The sequence below is a fragment of the Rhinolophus sinicus genome, chromosome 2 (genome assembly GCF_057876585.1).
Source record: "Rhinolophus sinicus isolate RSI-liver-muscle chromosome 2, RSI-T2T, whole genome shotgun sequence".
Classification (NCBI taxonomy): domain Eukaryota; kingdom Metazoa; phylum Chordata; class Mammalia; order Chiroptera; family Rhinolophidae; genus Rhinolophus; species Rhinolophus sinicus.
The window spans coordinates 88,138,031-88,165,351 of NC_142502.1; the positions used below are offsets into that span (position 1 = coordinate 88,138,031).

The following is a 27,321-nucleotide window of genomic DNA, read 5'->3' on the forward strand; positions in this document are numbered from 1 at the left end:
AAATCCCCTGCAAATTTTCCCCCTTCCTCAGCAGAGGCTGCCAATCATGTTGAATACCACAGGGAGATTTTTTCCACTGTGAACAACTGGCCCTGGGACAGTGAGTCGGGATCGCGTTTCAGGAATCTCGTGTTGCCCTTGAGAAGCTATGAGGATGACTGTCAAGTGTGTGTAGGGGCTAAGAAAGCTCCAAAGAGAGGTGAAGAGTCACGAGGCACTGGGGTGAAAAGGGGTCTTCTGGAGGTGGGGAGTGGAAGGCGGTCAGCTTTCACTTCAAATTTTCATGGAAATGATTTATCAAAATAATTCACACTTTAAAAAATTTATTTCATTTAATCATTTTTCCTTTCCATGTTAACTTTTTTGTTTAATTTCAATTTACTTTCCAATCTGATTTGATGTATATGTAATCTATTTAAATTTATGTTATGAAATATAAAGTACCTCATAAATATATCATATCTATGAAATATGAAATAATTATGAAATTATTTCATATTTCAACTATGAAATCTATTTAAATTTAATATAGAAATCTATTTAAATTTAAATTTATTAAAATTAATTGAACACATAATAATATTACTGTAGACTCATTTTCTTTCTTATTGTCATTTGGCTTTAAGACATATCATTAATATCTCATTCTCAGCACCATGTTTCTCTATCTTTTTTTAAATCACACAAGTTATGCATGAATACATCTTAGTAAAATATTCAAATAACACCAATCCTTGGCATTTGAGGGCACATTACACTTTATAGAGTGTATTCACAATTATCCTCTCATCAAAACTTCACAAGAAACAGAAAAATTACCTTCTTCATTTGGCACAGGAAGAATCAAAGATAGACTGAGGGACTTGCCTACGTTCAGGCTGAAGCCAGACTCAAAGTAGCATCTTTCATCTTCTCTACAGTAGCTTTTCCTCTGTGTGATGTGCACAGAATAGAGGACCAGATCCCTAAGGGTGTCCCATGGACAGTGGGATAGAGGAAAAAGAACTCATTTACTAGAAGGTTCTCAGTGCATATTTGCATGTCTTTCGAAAGACCCTGGAGAATAGCTCTTGTTGGCAGACTTTTCTAGAGCAAGGGAGGGCCAACAGAGATGGAGAAAGTGGCTGCCAGAAGGTGGGAGGTCAGGAAGCAAATGTGGTCTAGTTCCTAATTTAGTTCAGTGATCTTCAGTCACAGCCCAGGACTCTCTGTGTGGCTCCTCACCCTGTTACACTCACTCCCCTCAAATGACGTTCTTAGAGCTCATCGCTGTGTGGTCGGGGAGGGTGTATTGATTTGGTGACTAAGGGGATGTCCTGGGATTCAAGGAGGGAGCCAGCTAGGGCAAAACAACAAAACACGCAGTGACAAACCCTGGGGAATGATAGACATATTCTACAATCACAGCTCTTTCCTTTCTCCCTCTGTGCAGCCGATCATCATCAAGGCACACCGCCAGGTGAGCTGGCTCCTCTCCATGTCCACCCATTTTCCTTGAGTGTTATTTTATGTATCTTTGAGTTATTTCAGTCAGTACTTGGAACTCATTTTATGCACATTTCCCCTACATAAACATGTTGTTAGGGGGACTTTGGGGTAAGGAGGGCGAAACTAAGAGACTGATTAGTCCTGGGCCTTTAATAAGGGGGCCAACATTATCCAGACTCCATCCTTTGGGGTTTAGCTGAGTACAAGGTGAGGGGCCTTGGTTTCATCGCAGTGTGCTCCCTGTCTTGATATCTAAAGTACTAGAATTAACTCTCATTGCCCCTGAGGAAGAGAGCTCATCTTTAAAACAGGGTAAGCAGAGACTCAGGTTTATAAAGGGAATCCAAGAAAACTCACATGCAATGTGCCTCAGAGTTTTCATTTGTCAAGCACCTCTGATAAGGAAGGAGGCCCATTTAAGGTGCAGTGGGAAAGCCTTAGGTCTGGGTGCTGGGCCTGGCTCTGCCCCTAGCAGCTCTGTGGTCTTGGGCAAGTCATTTTCTGCCTCTAGACCTCAATTGCCTCATTGTCAAAATGAGGGGATTGGAGTAGGTGATTGATATTGATCATATTGGTATTGATTATGGATAGATTGATAATTCTACTATCCTCTGATGCACAAAATGTTAGGCCTCCCAGCTCAGGAGATCAGCAAGGACATGGAGCAATGGGACGTCACCTCTCTGCTTTTAAAGACTCTAGACTCTGTTTTGCTTTGCAACCCCATCCCCCTTCCCCAGGCTCCTTTTCCCTCCCACCTCTCACCCGTGTCGATCTACCCAGCTACACACTGTTCTCTTCCAGACCTAACCCCCTTCATTCTGATGCCCCATATCCTCAGGAAATTGATCCTGCTAGTGGGCTACCTGGTGGTGATGACCTTGTTAAGCTGCTTCAATTTCCCCCACGTGACTGAGGACCATCTGAAAACACACATTGGCGTGGAGACACATGTACCTTTCTTTATTTGATCACCTCTTTGGAGAAGCGTGTTTAAACATGTAGGGTCCCCCAATTCAGAGTTCCATGAGAAGAGTCCCATTTGTAGGAAACAATGGCGCCCTTGCTTCTTTCTCCCAATGTCTCTAAGCTCTTTCATGGGCCCTATGTGCCAGAACGTTTAAGATCAGATCTCTCTGCTCCTAGCCCATCTCACAAGTTCTTTGCCAAATAAAGGATCACATTAGTAGTCAAAAGGGTAAACTGCATGGGCACGGTAGTTAGTTTTTCTGGAAATGATTGAAGATTACTAAATATTTTTCAAAAACCACTCTAATCACTTGGTTGATTCTCCTAGCAACCAGTCCCCATCCTTTGGTGCTTCCCTAAAGTTATTTCATTAACAGAAATCCAGGTGTAGTTAAAAGAGGTTTGTTATGAATATCAAGTCACTTCTATTGTTCTTATCACTTTGGAAATTCCAAGGGTCTTAGGAGCTCTATGCCAGGAACAGGACAAAGACCAAATAAGTATTTCTTATTACAAATCAGAATATTTCAACAGAATTTATGAAGAATGTTCAGAAACACTAGTTCTAATCAAAATGTTGGATCTGTGATGAAGTGTTTGGGAAATCCTGCAACAAACTTAAGTAGGATTCCTTTCTTCAGGACTTCTCAGAGGCTTTAATAAACCAGTATGCTTTGTAAGTCTTTAAGGAAGGGAACAGCTCTTAGCATTCCCCAACTTTATTTGACCACAGAACTTGCTTTTTCATGGAATGTCTTTCTAAATTATTGAGTTGCACAGAATATACTTTTTAAAACCCCTTCAAATGAAAGAAGTTGCTCTAATGCTACTCTATGAAATTGATCGGTGGGAGATATTTTGGGCCAGGTTGGGCACTGAGGTACCTGAAATTTTACATGTCTTCCTCTACTTAGTATTTGCTTACAATAATCTGGTTCAGTGTTTATCTTCAAGGGCTCAAGATTGCCCCCCAGTGGGTCCGGTCTGATCCTGAATTTTCTGTGCAATTGTCCTAAACTTGGGAAATAACCTTGGCAGTTTCTACAGAATAAAACATTTTAAAGATACAAAAAAAGATAGTACTGTTATCATACATGATATCACTTAAAAACCTTTATGACACAACAACTCATGTTTGTTTTAGACTGAGAAAATAAAGGTAAACAAAATAAAGAAAATATAAATAACCCATAATTTACTGCTCAGTGGTTAACTATTATCATTTCAACATATATATCCTTTCAGTCATTTTTATTTACATATTTACATAAAAGTTCATACCTTTCCTGCTCCTAAAAACTGTTTTCCCTTTTTTGGCGTCCATGTTATTTGTACCTCAATTAAGAACCTTCTCCTTGAGTACTTTGGTGCTTTGGAAGGAAGCAGGAGAGAGGGTGAAGTATTGAAGGAGTAACTCAGGAGCTAAGTGACCCACTATGTTTCATGGGTAATTGCACCAATGTCTTCCAAGAGGAACATCATGCCCTTTAATGGCACCAAATGACAACCTCTCCTGGCGGTGTTAGTTCCCCGTGGCTGCAATAACACAGTAACAAACCTAGTGGTTTAAACAACATGGGTTTCTTATAGTTCTGGGGGTCAGAGGTCCAAAATCAGTACCACAGCACTAAAGTCAAGGTGTCAGCAGGGCTGGTTCCTAGTGTAAGTTCTGAAGGAAAAAAATCTGTTTTCTTGCTTTTTTTCAGCTTCTAAAGGCCACCTGCATTCTTTGGCTTATGTCCCCTTTCTCACAGCACATCAAACTTTGGCTTCTATCATCACATCTCCTCCTACTGACTCTGATCCTCTTGCCTCCCTCTTGTGAAGACCCATGTAATTACATTGGGGCCACCTGGATAATCGAGGCTACTCTTCCCATCTCAGAATATTTAACTTAATCCCATCTGCAAAGTCCCTTTTACCAGGTAAAATCACACATTCAAATGTTCTGGGGATTAGGGATCGTTGGGAGAGCCACTATTTAGTCTACCACACCAGCTGTTTTTTTTTTTTAATTCTTTTATTTATTTATTTTTCTTTAAAGAATTTGAGAATTAGGTGTTCATTATCTGGAAGTCACAGTATTTAAAGGCCGTGGATTAATCAGGTAAATATGACAGTTTGTCAGATGGTGGCAGCAAGTCACATAACGCCCACTTATATCACTTGCCTTGCTTGAAATCTGCACTTCTGGGATTGATAAAGAGGTCTTTGGCCATCTACTGTCCTGGGGGACAATTGGGCATTCTTGGCAGGGTCCGGAGCTAGATCTCAGAAGCTGTTGTGTACCGTCCTTTCCATTCTGCATTTGAGAACACAGCTCTTCAAAGTGTTCCCTCCATGTCTCTGGCTTGGCCGTGTGCCCCTTTGAAGCCCTGTAGCAGTTGTTGTCTATAAATAAGGCATGCCCAGTGCCATCAAAGTTTTGAGATGGCACAGCTCATTTACGAGAACATTGAGATTGCAGGACAATGCTAGGGCACATCCTGTTTTCGTTGTTCTTCTGCCACCTGTCCTCACTTCTCCCATCTCCAACTTCATGTAAAAGATACATGCAGGCCCCAGAGAAAATAATCAAAGCTCTGTCACACTTGGCAGACTCTTTCTTACTTCCCTTTAACAAGAAGGAAAAAGAAAGAAATGAACATTTGGGTAAGAGCCCAAGAGCCTACATTAGTTCAGACTTTCCCTGAGCAGCAGTGGCTTCTGGATGTCCCCCGAGGGGTAATATAATGGTAACCACGTTTATTGGGGCTCATTCTTGACTCTATGGCATGAGGTTATCTCATCTCATTCTCATGACTGCCCCCTGGTGATGGAGTTTTTGAATTTTCTTTTCACAGATGAGGAACTGGAGCTGCAGTGAAGTCAAGCAGTGCTTCCCCCAAATTTTCACTCTAGGCACACATGGACCATAATATTTGAACTTCATCTTGAGGTAAACTGATAGAGCTGCTGAAGGTGGAGGTGATGGGCCTTGGTCTCCAGCTGCCTCAGGTACCACCCAGCTGTATGTGGTCTGAAACTTAAGTTTGCGAACTTGTTGCAATGATGATGCTAAACTTTATTGATAGCAGAGGGATTATTCATTATGAATTTGTACCAACTGGACAAACAGTGAATCAAGTTGAGTATTTGGAAGTGCTAAAAAGTTAGACAAGGAAAAAAGTTAGACAAAAATGACCTGAAGTTTTTACCAACAATTCATGGCTGTTGCATCACGACAATGCACCAACTCACACAGCACTGTCTGTGAGGGAGTTTTTAGCCAGTAAACAAATAACTGTATTGGAACACCCTTCCTAATCACTTGACCTTGCCCCCAGTGACTTCTTTCTTTACCTGAAGATAAAAGAAATATTGAAAGGAAGACATTTTGATGACATTCAGGACATCAAGGGTAATACGAGACTTTATTTAGAATTTCTATGTGAGAGGGACTTGGGAGTATGATTAGAGGGAAAGGGGGTCTTCTCTGGATGTGTGTTTGCATGGCAAACTTAGATATGTATGTATATGTAGGGATCTTGAAGTGGAAGAGAGAGCTCACAGGGGGGAGTACTTGAGGCTCCCCAGGCTTCCATGTGGCATAGCCACTGCATGTAGAGTCCTACAACTTCTCCTTTTAGGTCCTGGGTCATGAAATGGCTTGTTCTACATCATTCCTTTAAGAGCTTGATTGCCCACCACGGAGTTCCTAGAGCCCAGAAACCAAAGTCTTATATATCATCAGGCTGCTTTTAGTCAAGAGTGAAGAGGTAAATCTAGCCATAAGAAAACTGGGGTACTTTTAGGATAAAGTGTTGACAGCTAGGCTACCAGAAAGAATTACAAATATCCACTATAGGCTATTTACTCATGGACAGATGAGGTTAATTTCTGGAAACCTTTTCCTAAAGTAGCAAGAAATAAAACACACATTAAATTTTCATCAGGAGACTCAACTACAATATAGGTAACTAATATGGTCATGATTCTGTCTCCCCTGCCAGACAGCAAGTGCTTTGAAGGAGACTTACATTGTGTGTGTGTGTGTGTGTGTGTGTGTGTGTGTGTGTGTGTGTAATTGTCTTCTATTTATGAGATAGGCATTATAATTACTATCTCCACTTTATAGATGAAGAAACCACTATAAAAAAGTTAAGTGTTCACTTTGGCAACACACACACTAAGACTGGACTGATACAGAGATTAGCATGGCCCTTGTGCAAGGACGATGTGTAAATTTCTGAAGTGTTCTATATTTTTAAATTGAAAAATAAAACTTTATGCAGAAAAAAAAAAAGAAGAAGAGGAAGAACTAAAAGAAGAAGACAGAAAAAGAAAAAGGTAAAATAAATTCCCTTTGTCATATGTACAGAATGGGCAGTAGAAATAGGCTTCAAGCTCAGGTAGTCTGGCTTCACAAACACTTTTTAAAAAAGGTTGAATATACTAGAAAGGGGATGAGAATTTTTCATTTTTTGAAGAATAATTTATTATTTTATTTTATTTTTATTAAATTTACTGGGGTGAAATTTGTTAATAAAATTATATAGGTTTCAAGTGTATAATTCTACATAATACATCATCTGTATATTGCGTTGTGTGTTCACCACTCAAAGTCAAATCTCCTTCTGTCTCCTTATATTTGACCCCCTTTTATTCTTTTCTACCTTTCTCCTAACTCCTTTCCTTCTCTTAACCACTAAACTATTGGCTGTATGTATGAGTTTTTGTTTGTTTGTTTTGTGTTATGTTCTTTAAAAAGCTAATTTTGAATCTAAGTGATTCATGAATATAATTTCCTTTATAAAAATAAAAAAATTACCAATAATTTTGAAATCTCCTTTATCTTCCCCAAACCTGGTCTGTCCCTTCTTCCCCACTACCATGGGCCAAGGTGGAGGGATCTAGAGTGGAAATTGAGGTTTAGTAGCCAGGCAGGGTGGCAGGGTGATTGACATTCTACCTGCCCAATGTGGCTAGATAACCCTCTCTACAGTACTGGCTGCAGCACTAGGAAAATCATTCTGCTTGCACTGGTTGCCAAGCTGTTATATATAACAGATTTGGTGTAAACTCCCATACTTTCCACAGGATAGTTCCATTACTCTCATCAGAGTTGTGATGTATTTCCATAGATTCAATCTGGCCTTGCTGGGGATGCTTTCTAGGTCTACTGATATTCCTTTGTGGTGGAGATTCAGGGCTATCAAATTCTACTGGAAAGGTTCCTTTCCCAAAGGAAAGAGTGGAAAAAGGAGATGAGAATTTCTTTTGGTCAGGAACCGCTGGGCATGGACGGATTGGGAAGCTAGTGACATAAATTGGAATGAGTGGCAGAACAGAGATAGAAAAGTCAGTCGTGAACCTAGTAAGAAGGTGGTGTTGACTTCTTACGCCCATTGGTTCTCAGATTCTTTATCAAGAAAGTTAGACCAACAACTGGGTCCTATTAGAAGTTAATGAGTACAAGTTGAGGACTTCTTCTTGGTCAAGAAAGCAAGGACAGGAGTGAGGAAAGAAAGTAAAACAACAAAGAAGGCTAGTTGGCCCTTTTTTTTTAGTAAGGCTTCCTTTTTTAGCAAGTGGCTTCCTTTCTCTACTTCTTTAGACGCACACTCCTGTGGTGAGAAAGGCAGCCTATAGTAGGGCACGTACGTCATTCCTCTTGATGAAAAACCAAAGACTGCTCATGACTGGGTATCAGATCTCTACTAGTCCTTTTTCCTGGGTCCTGTGCTCATTCTCTGATTTACTGGCAAATGCTTTCAATTATTGAATGCCTGTTTGTCTTACTGGGTGGACTTTTGAAATTCTCGTCTGGGGCACATGTAGTTAAGTGGAGAAAAATGTAAGATACTCTTTCTTTGGTCATTAGTAAAAGACTGAGGAAAAATATCCTAAATAGCTTGTGTTAATCATTAAACTTGCCCTGTGGTCAGCTCTGAACTTTTACTTTGGCACATGTTTGGCCAGGACACAAACAAGTTAGGTGAGTTACAGTCTAACATGAGTGAGTTACCTGCACGGTAGCTGCAGGCTGGGCTCTAACCAGATACCACAGCCACCGTTTCTTAGCAAAGAGGAACAATTTATTAAGGAAAGATAATGTCTCCTTGAGTTGCAACGAGAAAGAAACAGAAAAAGGTACTGTTTGATCAAAAATGTCTCTGCTCTTTGTTTTCTAGTTATCGCATCTCTTGCCAATGTTATGGTGAACCAAATGAAAAGGGCATCTGTAGTAGCAACCTTGCAGCTCTGTCTCTCAAAGTCCCAAAGGAAGGGAAGATAAGAGAGGTGAGAGGAAAAGAGGATGAGAGCAGACAGAGGCAGAGAGACAAGAATAGAGAAAAGGTTTGACTAAGCACACAGGTCTCCTCTGATAGAAAATTTTCTGGTTAAAAGAAGTAAAGTAGAGGTTGAGTTTATCCTTAGGAAGAATTTGTGGATTAGTTATATTAAGAAAAATTAAGTTTATTATTGATTTGATTGCTCTATTCCAGAGGAAAAGATGCAGGTCTGAACGAAGGCTTTAAGAAAATCAGGGTGTGATTGTTTACTTCCGTTGTTCTGAGTTTAGGAGTAAGCTCTGAAACGAAACGTTAAAATCGTGCAGCCAGATTGAAAATAGACTCTCCCAAGCTAGGGATATTATGTTGGGTATAAAAAACAGGTTAGATCCCGTGCTTTTGGACTAAGTACAGCAAATATTTCTGGGTACCTTTCTCTACGCAGTAGATGTATTTCTGAAAATTGAATGTTTTTTAAAAATGAATTCTATTCCAAACAGATGTTAAATTTAGGGGATTTGCAACTTAAAGAAACACCTGCTGAATTTACTTGGAAATCTTAGAATCCTTTCATAAATGCAAGTAGCCTCCCCCCCTACCCCATCTGCTAGGGACTTTAGGGCAGGTCCACAGATTATTTGTCTCAGTTTTTCCAGCTCCTAACGCAGTGCCTGTATGTATTAGGCATATAATAAATGTTTGTGGATTTGAATTAAATATAGATGATTTTTTATGGTACTGGACTATCTTATTCAGGACATACCTATAAGTTAATTCTAAGTTTTTTGCAAATATTCTTTTTCTTGGCATTTATTGCGGCTTTCATTTTTTTTCTGAAATGGTGTAACTATTTTTGCTGGTCTCAGTGTTTTCTTAAAAATGTAAGTTGAATGTATCTTTAGTAATATGTATATGTATTTAATTCTGTAAATGTTTTAACTTTCAGAAAAATTTACAGCCAGTATTTTTCAGAGGATTACATTTGTGCCCTCTGACTTAGGGATACCAGAGAGCAGCGCAGCAGCCTTTCCAGAGCAGGCATCAGCCATTATCTAAAGTATATGGCTTTTCAGGCAGGCTTCTTTGAATTCTACCCATCCCACATGTGTGCAAGTTATTTTTTTTCAGATTAGGTTAGAACCCAGGCTTAGCTTATTTAAATATGCACTCACCGATTAGAATTTACTGAGTACTCTGTGCGACTTTTGCACCGAGGGTTGTGTGAATAGAAGACCCGTCTGAGGAATGGACAGTCTAGAAAAGTTGGCATATGAAGCACGACACTATCTGGTCCATGCTGCACATGACATAAGCTAGAGGTTCGGGTAGGAAAGGGTGATGAGAACTGTAATGATTAGGTGATGGGGGAGGTCACAGAGAGGGTGTCACTGCGGTTACCTGCAGCTAACTCCCGATGTGGACCCGGCAATCAAAGGCCCATATCCCTCGCCTGTCCTTGGAATGTACTGTGGGCAGTTTGGCAGGCCACCGGTGCCCAACTAGAGGCTGGAAGTCAAGCTAGAAATTTGGAAGGAGGGCTGAGGTTAGAAAAGGACTTGTGTTGTCCATTACTCTGCTAGCTTTGGGGTGAGTGCACAGGTGTCAGAGCAGGATAATAAGTTGCAGAACTTAGCTTGCTGTTTTGCAAAGCTAGGCGGACACAGGCTGCTTTGAATTAAGTTCTGAGCTCTGTGACAAAGCCTGAGCGACAGATTCAGGGGCAGAGTCCCTGGAAAAGTGATGAGAAAAATGGGAGGATGTTATGATGCTTGACAGTGAAATGGATGAAATTCCCCCTGGGTGTGGCATTTTGCTGACCTGGCAGGAGGCAAAAAAATAAAATAAAATAAATAAAGAGCACCACCACTACAAACCCTGCCTTCTGGCGCAACTGCACCATGCAGGTGAGGGTTCAAGGAACTCACTCCCTTATAGATTGGGTTATTTTAGGCTCCAGGGAGGCTTGGCTCAAAGAGGGAAATATCCCTGAGCATGTTGGGTCTTGGAAATTTATAGAGGGGGTACAACAAATTCTTCGGGAATTGGAAATGAGACAGGCCATCTATGTATGCCCCTGTTTTTAAAGGTCCTGATGGGGCCACATTCACTGTAGGAATGAAAACCAAGATAGCCTCCAGCACCTGGTATGGGGAGCTGATATCCATGCCGAGCCCAGTCATGGGACAAGACATTTACGATCTTGGGCAGGTCATTGCTGATCTGGGTGAACTTGTCAAATCCTGGGAATGGGCTCAGGCTACGGGAAAACTAGAGACAGGGAGGGAACTTTAAAAGCCAAAGGACTATCCCAATCGGCGGTAAAGAATACAATAGAAGTAACCTGGAAGCAAATGTGGTTTGATTTCCTTACTGCCAGGACCCTACCTGAAAAAACAGACTGGCAACCTGATGTGGTGTCGGTCTGTGGGGAACTTTAACACCTGAACAAGTTCAGGCTTGTCCCACTGGCCCCTACCATCCCTGACTTGTCCCACTGTGCTCCTACCAATCTGGCGTCGTCTGTCTCTGCTATCTCTCTTTGGCCCTGGTATTCAGGGGCCAGTGTATGGACAAACACCGGGAATGGGTTCCGTGGAGGAGGGGACTCCCGAGCTGGACCATGAAGGAGGGCCAATATTCCATTAGGCCACAAGATTGTTTAGGGAATCCAGGAAGGGCCAGCAGGAGCCAAGGCAGAGCCTGGTGTGTGGAAGACTTGTCTGAGAGATGATGGGGAGAACAGCTTGGCTGCGGTGTAGGTTTCACAATGGAAAGCAATGCAAGGAAAAATGTGGAAAGGTAGTGGGGCCAGATTGTGGCAAGATTGCAAAGTCAGAGAGAGGGCTTCCCCTTGGAAGTATAGAGCCCATGAAAGGGAAATTAACCTGTGTGGGGTGTCACCTGTGCACTGAGCTCTGTGTTAATTTCTTTGTATATATCACCTCAGTTAAACTTGATACAAGTCCTAAGAAGTATTTTTGTCATCATTTTACAAACAATGGAAGTTTTGCATTGAATGAAAAGCAGAAGAATGGCACAGTGAAAACAGTGTGTAAGGAAGATAGGTCTGCAGACTGGGCATTGTGGAATCAGGTAGCGAGACCCTGGGGTCATGGGGTCCAGTTTGGAGGTTCCAGCTTTTTCTTCCTCTGTTTCTTTCTTCCTTTTCTCTTCTGCTGTGAGGCTAAGACAATTTCCCCCAAATTCCCGTAAGTATCACTGTTTTTCAACCTATTATCATTCTTAACATTTGCTTTGTTAAACTGTTTAATTTTTTGTGTTGATTGGTTCCTGGAGGACTGAGACTTTTCAAGAAAAAACAACAACAAAAAACACCCCCAAATACGACCCCCTCTTCCCTCTCCCCAAACCACCATTAACTGTTGGTGTATAGTATTTATTTATTTTTATATCTAGATATAATAGATATCGAGAATTTGTCTATTTATTTTCAATTACAGTTGACATTCAGTATTACTTTATATTAATTTCAGGTGTACAGCTTAGTGGTTAGACATTTGTATAATTTATGGAGTGATTCCCCCCTGTAAGTCTAGTACTCGCCTGACATCGTATATAGTTATTTCAATTAGGATTTATTTTTTAAACTAAGCTTTTGTTCAATGGTGAGTTAATGAAAGAGGTTATTATTATTTACCCAGCTTAAACATGCAAAAAATAACTTGGTGGGACAAGGGGAGTAGGTGGAATAGTGATGATTTTATGTAAAATTCTTAGATTATCTTTTTCTCCAGAGTTTGGGAAGATGGTGGGTCTATTTGAAGACTCTAGGGTCATGTTGGTAAGACTTCCTTAATAGCCCAAGTTTTCACAGATCATGGTAATAATATGTAAGCAAAAAGTGATAGTAATTTTTCATTTTATTTTTTATAAAGCACAACAGCTACACTGCTCCAATAAAAATTGAAAATGCTTTTAATGTCTGAGCAATGTTGAGAGGCTTGCCTTCAGTGGACGAGATGATTATTTGTCTGATCTTGCTGAAAAGTATTGAAATACTACTTTTAGCAGGTGAGTAGGACGTGTTTTGGAGAAATTATGGATAGAATAGAACAGGTTATCTTGAGAACTAGTTTATTGACACTTAAAATATTATTTTTGGGGCAGTGTTGAAGTATTAGCTCTGGGTTTAAATTTTCTCTGCTTAATTATTATTATTATTGTTATTATTATTATTTTTTGCTTAGTAGTTGAGGTTATATATTAAATAGTTATGAAAATATACTTCGATTTTTAATGACCAATGGAGGTTGGTTTTATGGTCAAGAGCTTTTAATAATAACTTACAACCTTCCTTTTATAATTCCTTTCTGGGGCATATGATGTAATTCTTTTTAGATTTTATTTCTTTATCTTTTTAAAGGGAGTACCGTATCTTGTCTAGTGATTAATGACCACTTGTATTAAAATATCCTTTCCTCAAATTATGTCTTTAATTTTCTCTGTGAATTTGGTTAACCTCTGTATCTTTTTATGGCACTTGTTTTTGGTCTTGTTCAGGTAGAAGTATCTAATATACCTTTTAGGGGGAAACCTGGGCTGGTTTGGGGCTGTGATGAATGTTTGTTTTGATGTAAATGATTCCCCACCATCCTTGGCTGTGCATGGAAGCTCTAGGCTAACCAGAGTTAGGGTGGCCTGAATTATCCCTTAATTTTGCTGACAGACACTGAAAAGTGCTCTGTAGATAACACTTTTCCTGTCTATGAACTAACTGAGTTGCTGACTGATTTTATTTTCTCCCTTGAATTGGCTTCACCTTGGCCAAAGCATGTTCAGGAGCATCTTCAAAGATGAGGGATTCATTAAGAATATGTTCAGCCAATGATCTCTATGGGAGAATCCAATCTAGCCTAGCATGTGAAATCTATAGTGGGTTTTATTTTATTTTTTTAAAGGAAATTCCAGCACTAATCCATACTTCAGTCCCTCTCTGAGCAGGCAAGGTAAAAATCTAGAGAATTTTGTATCTATTTAGAGAGTCATTCTGATCATGTATTCAAAACAAGGGGGAAAATTAGAGGATAGTGTACTGAGCAGGAGGGTTGAAATAGGGACAGCTTCTAGAACTTTCTTCTTTTCTCTGGGAACTGGAAATAGGAGAAATAAGTGGTGACTTTACAATTAAGTATGACTGCCTTATTAAAGAGTGGGAAAGAGAGAGAAGAGATATGGGTTCAAATGGGAACCAAATGTGTCCTTGAGGCCCTTTCCAGAGGAACTAGAAATTCAGAATTGTCCTGGTGAACACTGGGTTTTTGGATGTTTAAGATAAGAGAATCAGTCAGAATTTCCTTAGAAAAATGGGAGTTTTGAAGGTGTGGTTCCCAGACAAGTAGTGCCAGCAATACCTGGTGAGAAATGTAAATTCTTGACCATCCCCCCCCCACCCCCCAGGACAGACTAAGTCAGAAACCCTGGAGGTGGGGCCCAGTGATCATCTGATGATTCTGATGAATGCTCAAATTTTGCTTCCTAACATTGGGGAAGCTGGTGGGTCGAATCTGACCCTCAAAACCAGTGTTTTTCTCACTTATTTCCAGTGTCTTGCTTGAGTTGCCACATTGAACCTGAAGAAGGTAGCCTTGCAGGGGGAACGTGGATCACACTCATCTTTGAGGGTAGGTCTGTGTTTTACCAAATACAAGTTTCTTATTTATTGATCTAAAAAATCCTAAAGAATGTGAGTCTTTGGTTTTCTTCCTTGTCTGAGGACAGGTGTAAACGAGGACCTGAAGGGAGATGGGCCAACTGACCAACTTCTGTGTTTCCAGATGTTCACTTGTTAATGTCGCAGAAGCAGAGCACATCATGCCATTATATGCTGTGTCCACTTTCTTATCCAAGGCTGTAGGATGGGACTCTAGGAACCCTAAGTGAGATATGGAGGTGCTTAGAATAGTACTTGGCAATATGTCCCCCCCCCCCCCCCATCTTGGTTATCTTTCTTGTAGGTAATTCAGTACATGGGAACTTCTAAACCATGGCTTAGTGTATCCATATCCATCATGGTAAAGAATAACTTTGGGGATTGAACTGTTCTTTCCTGGATTTAAGTGGATGGACTTGAAGAGAGAAAATGGTTTCATAAACTCATAACTGAGAACACTCCTTTACATAGCAGTCTCCTTTGCAAATGAGGAGAATGAATTTAATCCTTAGGCAAACTCAATGTCTCACATTGCCCCCATGTGGCCGTGTTTTTATATTCTCTCTGTGTGTGTGACAAATCTGTTGCCCCTGAGATTCCCCTTTTCCTTGGATTTAGGTTTGGAGTCCGGTCTCCTTTATCCTGCCAATGGCTCACAGCTGGAAATACACCTGGTGAATGTGGCTGTGCCTGCCTTGCCGAGCATCCCCTGTGACATCTCCCCTGTCTTCTTGGATTTGCCGGTGGTGAGGTGCAGGACCAGGTACACCTGTGTGGGAATGAGAAGACCAGACAGGACAAGTGCTTTGCTTATCTCAGTTTTGGGGGGCAAATGAGAGCAAGTCCTGCTGTGACTGCAATTATTAGCTATAGTTGTTTTAAATGTTCCATGTGAATATGCTTCTTGCATGTCCCTACCAGGGCCCTAGGGCTTAAGAGAGGATGAGAATATGATGAAGAATTTTGAGAATTTTGAAATATTTATAAGGAGGGGCTAGATTGTATTTCCAGGGTTTTTTTATTTTTTAAATTTTTTGCAAGGCGTTCTAGAGCTATTAATATGTCAATAAAGGGTGCCATTTTGCCACCTAAAGAACCCATATTTCGCAATAGGCATAATTGTAATGATTGTTCATAAACCCAAAACTAGTTAAAATGGAAATTTGCTTTAGTCTTAGGTGTGTTTGCTGAGTTTGATATGATTTGAATGGCATTCCAGGTAATCTACCGTTCTGATCAAGTTTTTGTTGGCGTATGAAGTTTACACTAGTTCATTCTTTCTCTACTCGTGTCTTAGAGATGCCATAAAAGTAGATCATTGGTTAAGACAAAAAACATTGTCACTTCCTTTCATTTTTTTCTTCCCTCTTTCAGGACAGCTCCCCTCTTCCATCTCTGCCTATTGAAATCCTAACCAATCATATTGCAAATTCCACCTCCTCTCCGAACATCCAACTGAGTATAATCTTTCCCTTCTTTGAAAGGGGGACAAGTCAGGGCTGAAATCCAGACAGTACTTACAACAGCTTTGAGGAAGTGTGTGTGTGTGTGGTGTGTGTGTGCAATTCATCTTATGGGGAGAGCTTTTTGTAATTTAACAAAGGCATAACATGTGTAACCTCAATGGCCCTGTTTCCTCACCCCTGTTTCTCATGACACTATGTTAGTTGCCCACTTGTGACACTCATCCTTACAGAATTAAGTGAGGACAGGGGAGGTGTTTAACTCCACCCTTGTAGTACTTATGGTGTTTAGCACAATACCTTGCAAGTTGAAGGTGCTCTATAGATGTCTGTTGAACTGTACTTCCTTATAGCACTGCTGTTGGTTTTAAAACTGGGTTTTATGTTTTCCTTAGGTTTTATGGTATATTTGGGCATAGAGTTCCTGCAAGAACTTGCTATGAAATGAGTCAAAACACTGAAGATTTACAAGTTCCACATCTTCAATCTCATCATACTAATGATTTTAAAATACATCATTAATTTTATATCATATTTTTAAAGAAATACTGCCCTCTTAAATGTACTCATTCATCAGAAAATGAATATCAAGTTCAATTAACATTTACATGTGAAAAAATGTACAATTTACCACCAATGAAATATTGTCATATCCATTATCATAGACAGACATACCTGCTTTCACCAAAACAGGCATTGTAGTATCTATATTGGCACTGCCCAATCAATACGTAATGTGAGACACAAACAAAATTTAAAATTTTCTGGTAGCCACATTAAAAAGTCAAAAGAAACAAGTAAAACTAATTTCAATAATGTATTTATCTCAACACTCAGAATTCATACATAGCCAATATATAAATTATGAATGAGATACTCTATATCCTTTCTGCACTAAGTCTTTAAAGTCCAGTGTGTAGTTTACACTTATAGCACATCTTCGTTGGGACTAGCCACATTTCAAGTGCTTAGTAACCACACATGGCTAGTGAGGCGCACGCTGGACAGTGCAGGTTTAAATATTTAAGGCCGTACTAAAGATTTGGTGAAAAGGTTTGGAGGGAAGGCACTTAACTCCAACTCTTTGTTCATCATATTCCCCCTCTTACAAAAATCAACATGAAGTCAGCCTTGAAAAGGCAAAGCTATCCCTGTGATATTTATGAGAAGAGGAGAGACGGTCTAGGATTCTCTTGATTATTATATGAAGTGTTTATAAGCTGCTCGGTGGTTATGAAGTCAAGATTTTTTTTTTTCCAACAAGTAAAACCAATGCCTTTTATCAGAAAGAGCCATGATTCAAGCCCCACTTTGTCTTTAACCTGTGGTGTTCACACACACACATGAATCTCTTAATTAATCTGGAGCTGTCATTTTCTAAATGGAAACTAAGATTAGAGTGTCTGTCAACATCCCTTTCAACTCTTCCAGTGCTGTGAACCTATGCTTCTGAGAAGTAAGACAGAATTTTTCTTTTTAATTTTAGAGATTTTCAATTAAAAAAATCATAACTTCTTTAGCTGAAGTAGCCAATCTTTAAAGTCTAGTGGACGGATACATCTGGGAGGTGTAAAGTGAAATATAGGAATCCTTGGCTAGTTCTGCTTCACAGGTACAGGAAGGAAATTTGAAGTGGTCAAGTGGGGCTGCTAGCTTTCCTTCAGGGCAAATCACAGTTTTTGATTCACTAAGATTTCCACTTTCTACCCTCAGGCCTCTGCTCTCTGAAGCATATGAGGGTCTGTACTACCTGGAAGTACACTCTGGGGGACAGGTGGTAGGCAACGCAATTCCAGGGCCACAAGACAGCTGCACTTTCAAGGTAGGTTCTAAGGATGGAGGAATGTATGTTTGCCTGGTCTGCAGGTGTCCTTGTGTTATTTATCTACAAGCAAGTTATAAATTGGCCAGGGAGTCTGTTTTGCCAGGGTTAGAGGAAAGGTGGATGATAGTTATGGGGTTTCTGGGACTATACTAATGAAAGATAAATATTGAGCACTTAGTCGGGCTCTGTGCTTTATGAACATTAATTTAATTCTCACAACAATTTTATGGGGTAGCTATTTATTATGCTGTTTTTATAGATGAGCGTCCTGAGGCTCTGAGAGATTTTGCCCATATCATAAACAATTTGCCCAGGTGGTAAATATCAGAACTAGGATTTGAACCTGTATCTGACTGAACCGTCACCTAAACGGAGACCCACAGAAGAGCCACAAAAATGACCAGTGTGCCTTAGCGTTTCACTTTACAGCTGCAACCGTCTCAGCATGGTGAAAGGACTCAAGAGATTCAACTTCCAACTTCCACCTTCCTTTCTGCCTCGCAGTTGATTTCTGCTTTGCTTTCCAAGCCCAGACTGAAAGGGCATTTGCTGGTGGAATTCTCCTTTAAACTCAGAGCTAAAAGGAAGCAGAGAGAGAGTTTATGGTCTAATGCCTGACTTATTTTATGGACTCAATATGCATACTGGGACTTCATTTTATGTTTGGTTCAGTCTACTGTTCATTTCAGGTTAGTTTTACATCAAAATGATCTCTGAAAATGTAGGTCCTAGGCTTCTCATAAAAGGCAGAGGTTTGGCAGTGCTCCTTTGACTTGATTGTATTTCTTAAAGGGTACCTCCGTTTATAAAAGTACAGTTGAGTCATTGATTATTGCTTCTTTAGCACAAGACTTCATCCTTGAAATTCATCGTTAATGTGATCCACATTTTATATAGGCAATTCATTTTCCAAATTTGGAATTTGCTGTCAATTTGCATTTAACAACTTGTTTCATGTTCCAAGAGGATCTTCTTTTCTGGAATTTTCCTTCTGCACATAGACACAGAAAAAAAATATCATTCTTTCTTATTAAGACCCACACTACCCCCTCCACACTGTCTCAGTGAATATAACAGAAGAGAGGTGGCCGAGCTTGCTCCTTACTCACCATGCTGCTTTCGGCTTTGATGTCCTTTCAACCAGACAGTAGTTTTCCTACTTATGAAAGATGGAAAGGAGAGCAAGGGGAGAGAAGAGAAAGACTTCCTAAAACTGCACATTAAAGGAAACAAGTTCTTCAGTGGTTCAACTACCTTGGTGAGTTGATGAAAAATCACCAGGGGATGCAGTTAATGAGAGGCATTGCAAGCTAAATAAAACACGGTATGTCTCTTTGTTTTGGGGCTGGGACTGGGGAATCGTGAGTATTAAAAATTAATTTCTTCTCCCCAGTCCACTCCAAAGAGCCTGCTTCAAGCACTGACAAGTTTGAACAACTCACAGAAGGTTTCTCAAGCAGCTGGTGGCTGTGGTTTTATCATTCTAATCCGCTGCTTCTCCTCTCTCCCATCTTGCTGCTGCTGTCCTGACTTCCTTTCAAGGACCAGCATGCAGGAAGCTTGATTTGGAAGCTCATTAATTTTTCACTTTGTCATGTCTCTAGCTTGGTGGGTGACCAGGGGCTTATTTCTCTTAGGAATGTACTATTTTATGTTGTGTCAGCTCAGAGAGAATCACAAGTGAAGGCTTTTTTGAGGTTGAACACTGAGCCTGCCCCACCATGTGCTGAGAGCTGGGAGGGAGTGGTAGAGGAATCACTCTGCTCCCCCCACACTTCTGGTGGAAGGCTTACAAACTGAGCAGTCGGTGTTCTATTTCAAGTTGGAAATCAAGAGGTATGTTTCCTTATTTGGTTTGGACTGGGTTGTTTCATCTGCCTCAGTTTCTAACATCTGTGAGAAGAGGCCATAACAACTACTCTACTTCATGAGGCACTTATAATAAAGTTGCAATGGAAATGACAATGGTATGAAGGCATCCCAGGGGGTTTGAAGGCCTGGGTGCAGCAGGACGCTGGGAGGTCACAGTCGGGATTATGTGTTTGGCAGGTGTGTGTGGAATTGCGTTAATCTTTATCTTTTGGTGAGATCAGAGCCAGCTCCCAACCGATGAGGTCACAGCATTCTTATTTTGACCCCCTGACTGTACATATTTTCTCTGAACTATTTTCTAACACTCTCTCTTAGAAAGGGAGGAAACTAGGCTTGACAGCGGAATGAACAGCCCGGTGGATCAATACTTAAAGCTGTACTTGCCAAGCTGCCGTCAGATTTGTGGAAATGTCTTTGATTCTCAGTGTCTGATTAGGGCTGTTGAGTAACCACGTAGTTATTCTTTGGTGATATTCTTCCTGGGAAGGTGGACTCCTGGGGTGCTAGAAGCAGACCAAACAAAACAATTTGCTGTCTTTGTTTTGCAAATGGGAAGTACACAGGTTGTGGGGAATGGAGGTGGTCTAGGCACCTAGAGGAGGTTGGGGGTGAGGGTGGCAAGGGGGGTGGGGACCGGGGCTCTTCCTGGGAGTTTTTAGCTCATGGGTCACACCTTGGCCTGGGCAGTCCATTCTTATGCTTCTTGGTTTCCTCACACTGACCCTGACTGTGAAATGCACTAATCTGGGACTAATCCACATGCTTATAGGCAAGATAGAATTCCTGGGATTTTCTCATTCTCCCCTCTGCTTCCAGGCAGTATATCAGTCATCTCAGGTTGGTCCACTCCATTCGTTCACAAAAATTTGGATGTCTTCCACACACCGTGCTATGCACAGGGATACAACAGTGACTGAGTCAGGCATTGTTCCTGACTTTGGGAATTAATGGTTAGCAGAGGAAATGCTCTGGAAGGAGGCGCATCACCAGATGATTTGGAGTGCCATGACCAGGCTTTCACAGGATCCCCCTTCTCCATCAGTGCAGTTTCCCTCCTTCTTGAAGAGTAATGTTTCTTCCCATTCCTTGAACTATTTGTATCATTTCCCTCCCAACAGGCATCTTCAATTTTCCCACTAAGCACCTCACTTGTTTGCCTATTCAACTTTCAATTTTCTCGTAGTTTGCTAATCCCTGCCATCATACGGATTGATGATAATTTAAGTTGCAATCCTTTCCATTTATATAAGCAAATTATTGTCTAGAAAAAAAAAACAAAAAAAAAACCCTTCAAGACCCCAAGATACTCAGTTATAATAATGGAATTGAAAGGTTGGTGTTTTAAAGCGTGGCCTGCCTATCTTTCCTTCTGGTAAAGCATGTTCATGGGTCTGGCAGGTGGGCAAACAGAAACAAGCTTGCCAAGGTTTGGACAGTATGGTGCAAGGTAGAGCGCTATATGACCTTGATCAAATTCCTTTACCTATCTAGGGAAGAGGTATAATAATATTGGACATCTCTGCATCACAGAAATATTATGAAGATGAAAAGAAATAGATGTAAGGTGATTTGAGGAAATGTAATCATTTACTGCCTTAGCTCAATGCTCTGTGTGCAGTGACTTGTCCTTCTTTTGTTTGTGGTTGTGATACTCTAATGAAACGCTCACTTGTAATAACATTTTCAAAACAGTTTTCCAGGGCGCAGACACCCATTGTTTACCAAGTTAATCCACCAAGTGGAGTTCCAGGTAAGAAATTTCTTATTAAAATAGGAATATTTATGAATCCCTTTGCCAGAGCTTATTGCAAACTCTTCTGTTCAAGGTGGGTGGTCTCCATAAATGGGAAAATTTAGCTTTTTCTCTGATGCTGTTTTGAAAATAAGTGTCAACCTCTGGTTTATTTTTAACCTGGTTTGGTTTCACCTCTGGGTGCTTCTGCTCTGTTACTTCACTGATAACAAAAGGAATCCAAACATAAAAAGAAAAAGAGGCCGGCAAAATCAAACCAGGTGCAGCGTTAGAATGGGGGTAATAGAAATCATCATTGCTTGTAACTTGATAATCACCGACAGAATAGCGAAGCTTTATTAAAACTTCCTGTGAACCAGGTTCTGTTCTAAGCTTTTAGCACATATTTTGTTACCATATCCTCACAAGAACCTGATTATAGAGGAACTTTTATTATTCCCATTTTGCAAATGAGGAAATGAGATACCAAAAGGTTAAGTAACTTGCCTAAAGTCATACCGCTAATAAGTGTACCGCTGAGATTTGAACCTACAGAGTCAGAGTCCAGAGTGAACCCACATGCCAACATTTTGTCCTGTGTTGAGCAGTGTTGGATAGCACATGCAGACCGTTAACCCTGATCCTTATCCTGGGGGCTTGTTTATGAGTTAACGCATATAATGCAAAGGCCAGGATAGCAGAGGAGAGAAAGCTGGGGGACTTACAGAAAAGGAGGGATTGAGACTAAGACGTTCAGGAACCGCTAAGCCCACCACCTCAAGACTAAGTTGTAGACACAGCTAGGATTAGATGTCATTTGCTGTCTAATTCTTGGCAAAGTCCTACATCTAGTTCAGGCTTTTCATTTGTTCAGGGTTTCCAGGTGATCTAAGTATGAGGATACAAGTTGCTAAATTTTTATATGTGGTTGTGTCTAAGTGCATAAACTTGACCTAGTTGTTTTCAATGGCTTGGCTGCTCAAGAAAGTCAAAATGAATATCTGAGTTATTACAAAGTGTTTGTACATTTGTGTGTGTGTGTGTGTGTGTTTGTGTGTACGTGTGTGTATATAGTCACAGATTATGTATGTGTGCATTTAAATGATGTCCTAAAGAGTATACATTTGGTTTTATCTTCTTAGTGCAGGTTATTCACAGATCTGTATCTTTCATTTGTCTGAATAATCAAGACACGATAATGTTTTATTATAAAGAGATCGGATCTGTGACAGTCACATGCAGACATTTGGGTCCTTACTGCCCCAGTATCAGAAAGCTCCTGTTTTGATGGCAGAAGTCTTGTTAGGGTGAGGGATGAAAAAGTAGCCAGCCCTTGGATGTGTGAAATGGGATGGCAGCTGGCACCCAGACCGTCAAGTCCATTTCTCCCACTGAGTTTGAGTTCCACCCACTATCTCCTCCACCTTCTGGAGGAACAACTGGTGACTGGCCTGGTTGGAGCGGTCTCTCCAGGCAGGATCTACACGACTGCATCTTTGATATCACTTTCTAGAAGATTACTTTCATTTCCTTTGGGAAGCACGGCCAGAGTAGCAGCCAGAGATGAGGGAGGTGGTGGGGACAGGAGAGATGAGGTTTTTTGAGCAGTTGAATTTCTGTATGTGGTTAGCAGTTCTCCACTGTGATGCAGAATCTTTTCAGCACCATGGTCCGGCCTAGCCATTTGTCAGCTTCTGTTGGGGATTCTCTCTCTCTCTCTCTCTCTCTCTCTCTCTCTCTCTGTCTCTTCTTAGAAACAAAGCAAAAACCCTCAGGAATTCCTAATTTCTATAACCTGTTAATAGTTACTAAAATTTTGTTTGTCAAAGCTAGAAATCATGTCCATTAAAGTCAGGAAATCGATAATTTAGCCCTCAATTCTTTATTCTCCTAAAGTAAAAGAGAATTATTTTGCCTATTGCTAGCAATAGCAGAGACCTTCAGACAATAGGGTTTTGCCAATTCTATGGCCTTTGTTTAAATCATTAGGCTCCCTCTCTTTCTACTCATTCACCTATGAAGTGGCTGTAAAACTTCCTTGAAGGTTCCCATTATTTTAATGTCAGCCATCGAATGACTGCAGATGAAAGACACTTCCTGTTAATAAAACACAAGCACAGTGTGATGGGAACAGCTTCTTGGCAGTGTTCTTTCACAGCCTTATGTGTGGCCATGAAGAAACTCAAAGTCCTCTGAATTCAGTGCCTCAGGAACCCCATAGGTGCCCTTTTCCCTCCACTTTTTACATTATTAACCACCAACTCTCTCATCTGTAAACATTATTTGTGATGCTGAAATATTACAGCATAGGTGGTTAAATTCTGTAATTATTTTGAAGACAGTTATGTGTAATGTATTCTGTAATTATTTGGAAGGTGTGGGGTTGTATGGTCAACTTTAACATCATTCCCTTGCTGTGGTGTGGTTGCTTAAAACCTTGTCTCAGGCAGGTACACAGAACTGAGTTTAGGTATTTTTCAACTATGGAAGAAATCGGCCCATGTAGCATCTGTTAGGGGCCCCCAAACTCTTACTGCGAAGGGGCTACTTTAGGTTTCTTTCCCAACTCCTATAAGCAGAGGGGGTGGGGGTAGTACTGAGAGTCCACCTTGCTCAAAGGAGAATGCTGATTCCTGTAACTTCATTCTTATGGTCTCAAAGGAGGGAGTATTAAGGAAAAAAACTTAATACTCAATGGAAATCCCTGTAAGACACATAGTGGGCACCCCAGCAGTGGAAGTCATCCATTTATCAGTGGGCAAGACAGACCCCAACTGTTTGTGGATCCCCAATTTGCCCTATCTTTGAACATGAGTACATTTATTGAATGAATGAGACATGAATGGCCCATCCCTTAAGCCATAATTCTGCTATCTCATGCACTGCTTTCTTAGTTCCTGTCCATTTGAGTCAATCGTGGTATTTATCTTTTGTACTCTGAGATACAGAAAAAAATTTAGTATCCCCAATACCCACCAGAGCGTGTGGTGTGAGTCTCCTCATATCACAGGTGTTCTTACTAGCAAGCATCCAGAGGAAAGTGTCATGAAGTGTGGAGCACTCCAAGGCATGTTTCTCTTCAATGCCATGTTGGGTGGATGGTCCCCACACAGCCAAGAGAGTAGAACAGGGCAGTGTGTGGACACTGGCCCCCTCCTCTTGAAATCCTCATGCTTCTGAGACTGTGAGGAAGACCCGTTATTCCTTCCCTGCTCCACACTTAAATGATTAAGTCTATGATTGCAATAATGTTCTCTTTTTTTTTTTTTTTTGGCCTTTCTAATGTGTAATATCAATCACTGGATCATATTTGGTGATCCTTTCCTGTTGTACAGTTTATAAAAAAGTGAATATTCTCAGTCGTGACCAGCTTAGCCATACTGAGTAGATGCACAAAAAGAAATATGTTTTATACATGTAGAGTTTGAGCTAAGTAAATCTAACAAAATCTTTTAAAACAGGAAAACTAATACATGTGTATGGCTGGATTATCACAGGAAGATTAGAAACCTTTGATTTTGATGCTGAGTACATTGACAGGTAAGTGTGTGTTTGTTTCTGTGCACGACTAGTTACAAATATGCTACATTGCTTCCTGGGACCAGTTTCCTTGATAGCAATAAATTGTAAGCAATTGGCACAGAATTGCTATTTTCCTCTTTGCAGTTTATGGTCCCTGGTGAGCTGGGCTTCAGCAAACTTTGTTAATGTAATTGTGACTGGACGATTAAATTTGTCCATTTATTTACTGACAACTAGTCACTCTGGGCTCAGTGTGAATTGTACTATAATTGCATCTGTGGCTATTCTTTTTTCGATTCTTACCCTTCTCCCTTTTGTTTCTCAGGATGAAATAAATTCTTTATAAAACAATGTGTGAACCCAAAAGACCATTAACTTCCTCTCTTGGTTGTTACATTTGTGCATTTATAAATTCTATTAGTGTGATCAGAGGAAGTATGGAGGAAGGACTGAAAGCCATTGAGTTTTTAATGTTTTCTGGGAATTATTAAGATGTCAACATTACATTTTTCACTGGAGATATTTTTTAAGTGATCCTATTAATAAATCATCCATGCTAGGGAGACAGGAGAATAAGAGGGAAAGTATCATACTAAAGTGGTGATGTTTGTGGGAAGCTCTAAGCAACTGTGTTTATTCAGCGTATTAAGCAATTACAGTGAGAATTTGTAAAGTAGAAGGAACTACTCTCCAGATCTACATTTCTGGCATTAAGTAATGGTCAGCTTGTCTGGAAAGGAAATTATTTTTTTCTGTGGAGGGTAGAAGCCCCAAGCACACCATTGGCAATATACCATATTTACTACTTGGTCCCATCTCAGCATTGATCTGGGATACCATCTTTGAAAGGGGGAACAAAGGCCTAAACTCTGCTATAACTTTGTGTAGACCCAATATAGGAAATGTGGAGATGATGAAGGTTTTTTTGGGAAAGAGGACATGCTTCCTCTGCGGCATGAAAACAGAGACCATGAAGCAATGTTGTACACCCCTATGTTTAGGCTGAGAATTTGATTCAGCATCTCCTAGACGACAGCCTTTAGCCATCTGTAGTAATGCCCTATAAATCTAGAGGAGAATCTTCATAATAGTGTTTCCTCTCAGTTTTGCCTGGGAGCGTTGCACTATTTTCTCTTATCTTTTGTTCCCATTTTTTTATCCAGTCCATTGATCTTGGAAGCTCAAGGAGACAAATGGGTCACTCCTTGCTCTCTTGTAAACAGACAGATGGGAAGCTGGTGAGTGTCTTTCTTGCTAACATATATGCATTTAGGTTCTTCCACCTGGATAGAACACACACACGCGTGCACACACACACACACACACACACACACACACACCCCGACTTTTTAATATAAATCATCCATAACTGTTGACTGCTTTATCTTTAGACTTACTTGAAAAAACAGAGTAACTGATTCGAAATTCAAACTGAAGGGGATTCTGAAACCTTTCTTGAAAACAATAGCTAATCCTTACTAAGTGCTTACTATAGGCCATGCTCTGCTCTAATGTTTTACATTTAAGTTATTCAGTAATCTTGTGGGTACATACACTTATTAGTCTCAATTTACAGATAAGAAAACTGAGGCACAGAGAGTTAAGTTACTTGCTCAGTGTCTCCTACAGTGCAAGTCGCAGAGCTAGGATTCAAACTCTGGTGGACTGACCAGCTTCCAGAGTTCATGCTCTGAACCCTGATACTATAATGACTAGCTAAAGAAAAGAGTGACTAAAATTTTTACATTTGTTTGTTTATTTTAATTACAATTTAAAAAATGTATGTCTACTTGCTTACAGTTCAGATAACCAACATTTTGTTGGATTTTTACTTCACTCTGGACAATGTGGATTAATCTTCCTTTGAGGCCAACACAAGAATTACACCTATGGTTTTAGCTTTTTAGGGACAGCATTTAGTAGAGCCAAATTCTATAATGTGGTTGCTTCCTGGTGTCTTAAGTTTGTTTGGCTCAGGATTGTCCTTTTTGAGTTCACACTTGCTAACAGATTTTCTTTTTTTTTTGGTAAAGATTTTGTTATTTTTGTCATAAATCAGATTTTGGAAAGGAAGGACCAACTGTAGGGTAGGAGTAAGTTACATTTTGTCTCTCACACTGTATGTTTGACTAGTAGCAAATGTATTGATGATAACTCTAGCTAGTATTACCCTAAGCATTTGCCCCAGTGAGCTCATTGCACTTTCAGTATCCACCAATTTTCTCTGGCTAATTTGTATTTTATTTTATTTTTTACTTTCCTGGTTAAAGAATTAGAGCTTCTGAACTGAGTTGTCTGGTAATAATTACCTCTGGTTTTTCTTTTCCTAGCTACGCTATTCAGGAAGACCACGGACTTGGGACACTGCAGTGCCATGTGGAAGGCAGCTATATTGGTATGTTTGACAAGGAACGTGATTTTAAAATCTCAACCATTTCTTTCTCTGTGTCTGGAGAAAAACTATTTCAAGAATTGGTTCTCAAAAGGATGATAATAATAGCTAC

At 40.3% G+C, this 27,321-nt stretch overlaps 1 protein-coding gene and 1 non-coding gene across 9 annotated transcripts in view; both read left to right on the plus strand.

The window, feature by feature from the left end:
• The first annotated feature begins 6,601 nt into the window (after window positions 1–6,601).
• On the plus strand, window positions 6,602–6,705 carry LOC141571939 (U6 spliceosomal RNA). Its single transcript, XR_012496981.2, has one exon. It is a non-coding gene; the product is annotated as a U6 spliceosomal RNA (small nuclear RNA).
• A 1,735-nt stretch (window positions 6,706–8,440) lies between these two features.
• PKHD1 (PKHD1 ciliary IPT domain containing fibrocystin/polyductin) overlaps window positions 8,441–27,321 on the plus strand; it is a 429,303-nt gene continuing 410,422 nt past the window's right edge. For 7 of the 8 annotated variants that reach the window (XM_074333066.2, XM_088795661.1, XM_088795663.1 and 4 more), the window contains exons 1-10: window positions 8,441–8,589; window positions 12,629–12,764; window positions 14,297–14,374; window positions 15,022–15,166; window positions 17,580–17,688; window positions 18,836–18,949; window positions 21,256–21,313; window positions 24,757–24,835; window positions 25,981–26,055; window positions 27,148–27,212. In XM_074333066.2, coding sequence (XP_074189167.2) covers window positions 12,683–12,764; window positions 14,297–14,374; window positions 15,022–15,166; window positions 17,580–17,688; window positions 18,836–18,949; window positions 21,256–21,313; window positions 24,757–24,835; window positions 25,981–26,055; window positions 27,148–27,212 — 805 coding nt within the window. In that variant the 5' untranslated portion in view covers window positions 8,441–8,589; window positions 12,629–12,682. The remainder of the gene's footprint in view (window positions 8,590–12,628; window positions 12,765–14,296; window positions 14,375–15,021; window positions 15,167–17,579; window positions 17,689–18,835; window positions 18,950–21,255; window positions 21,314–24,756; window positions 24,836–25,980; window positions 26,056–27,147; window positions 27,213–27,321) is intronic. The other variant, XM_019734773.3, reaches the window with a different exon arrangement.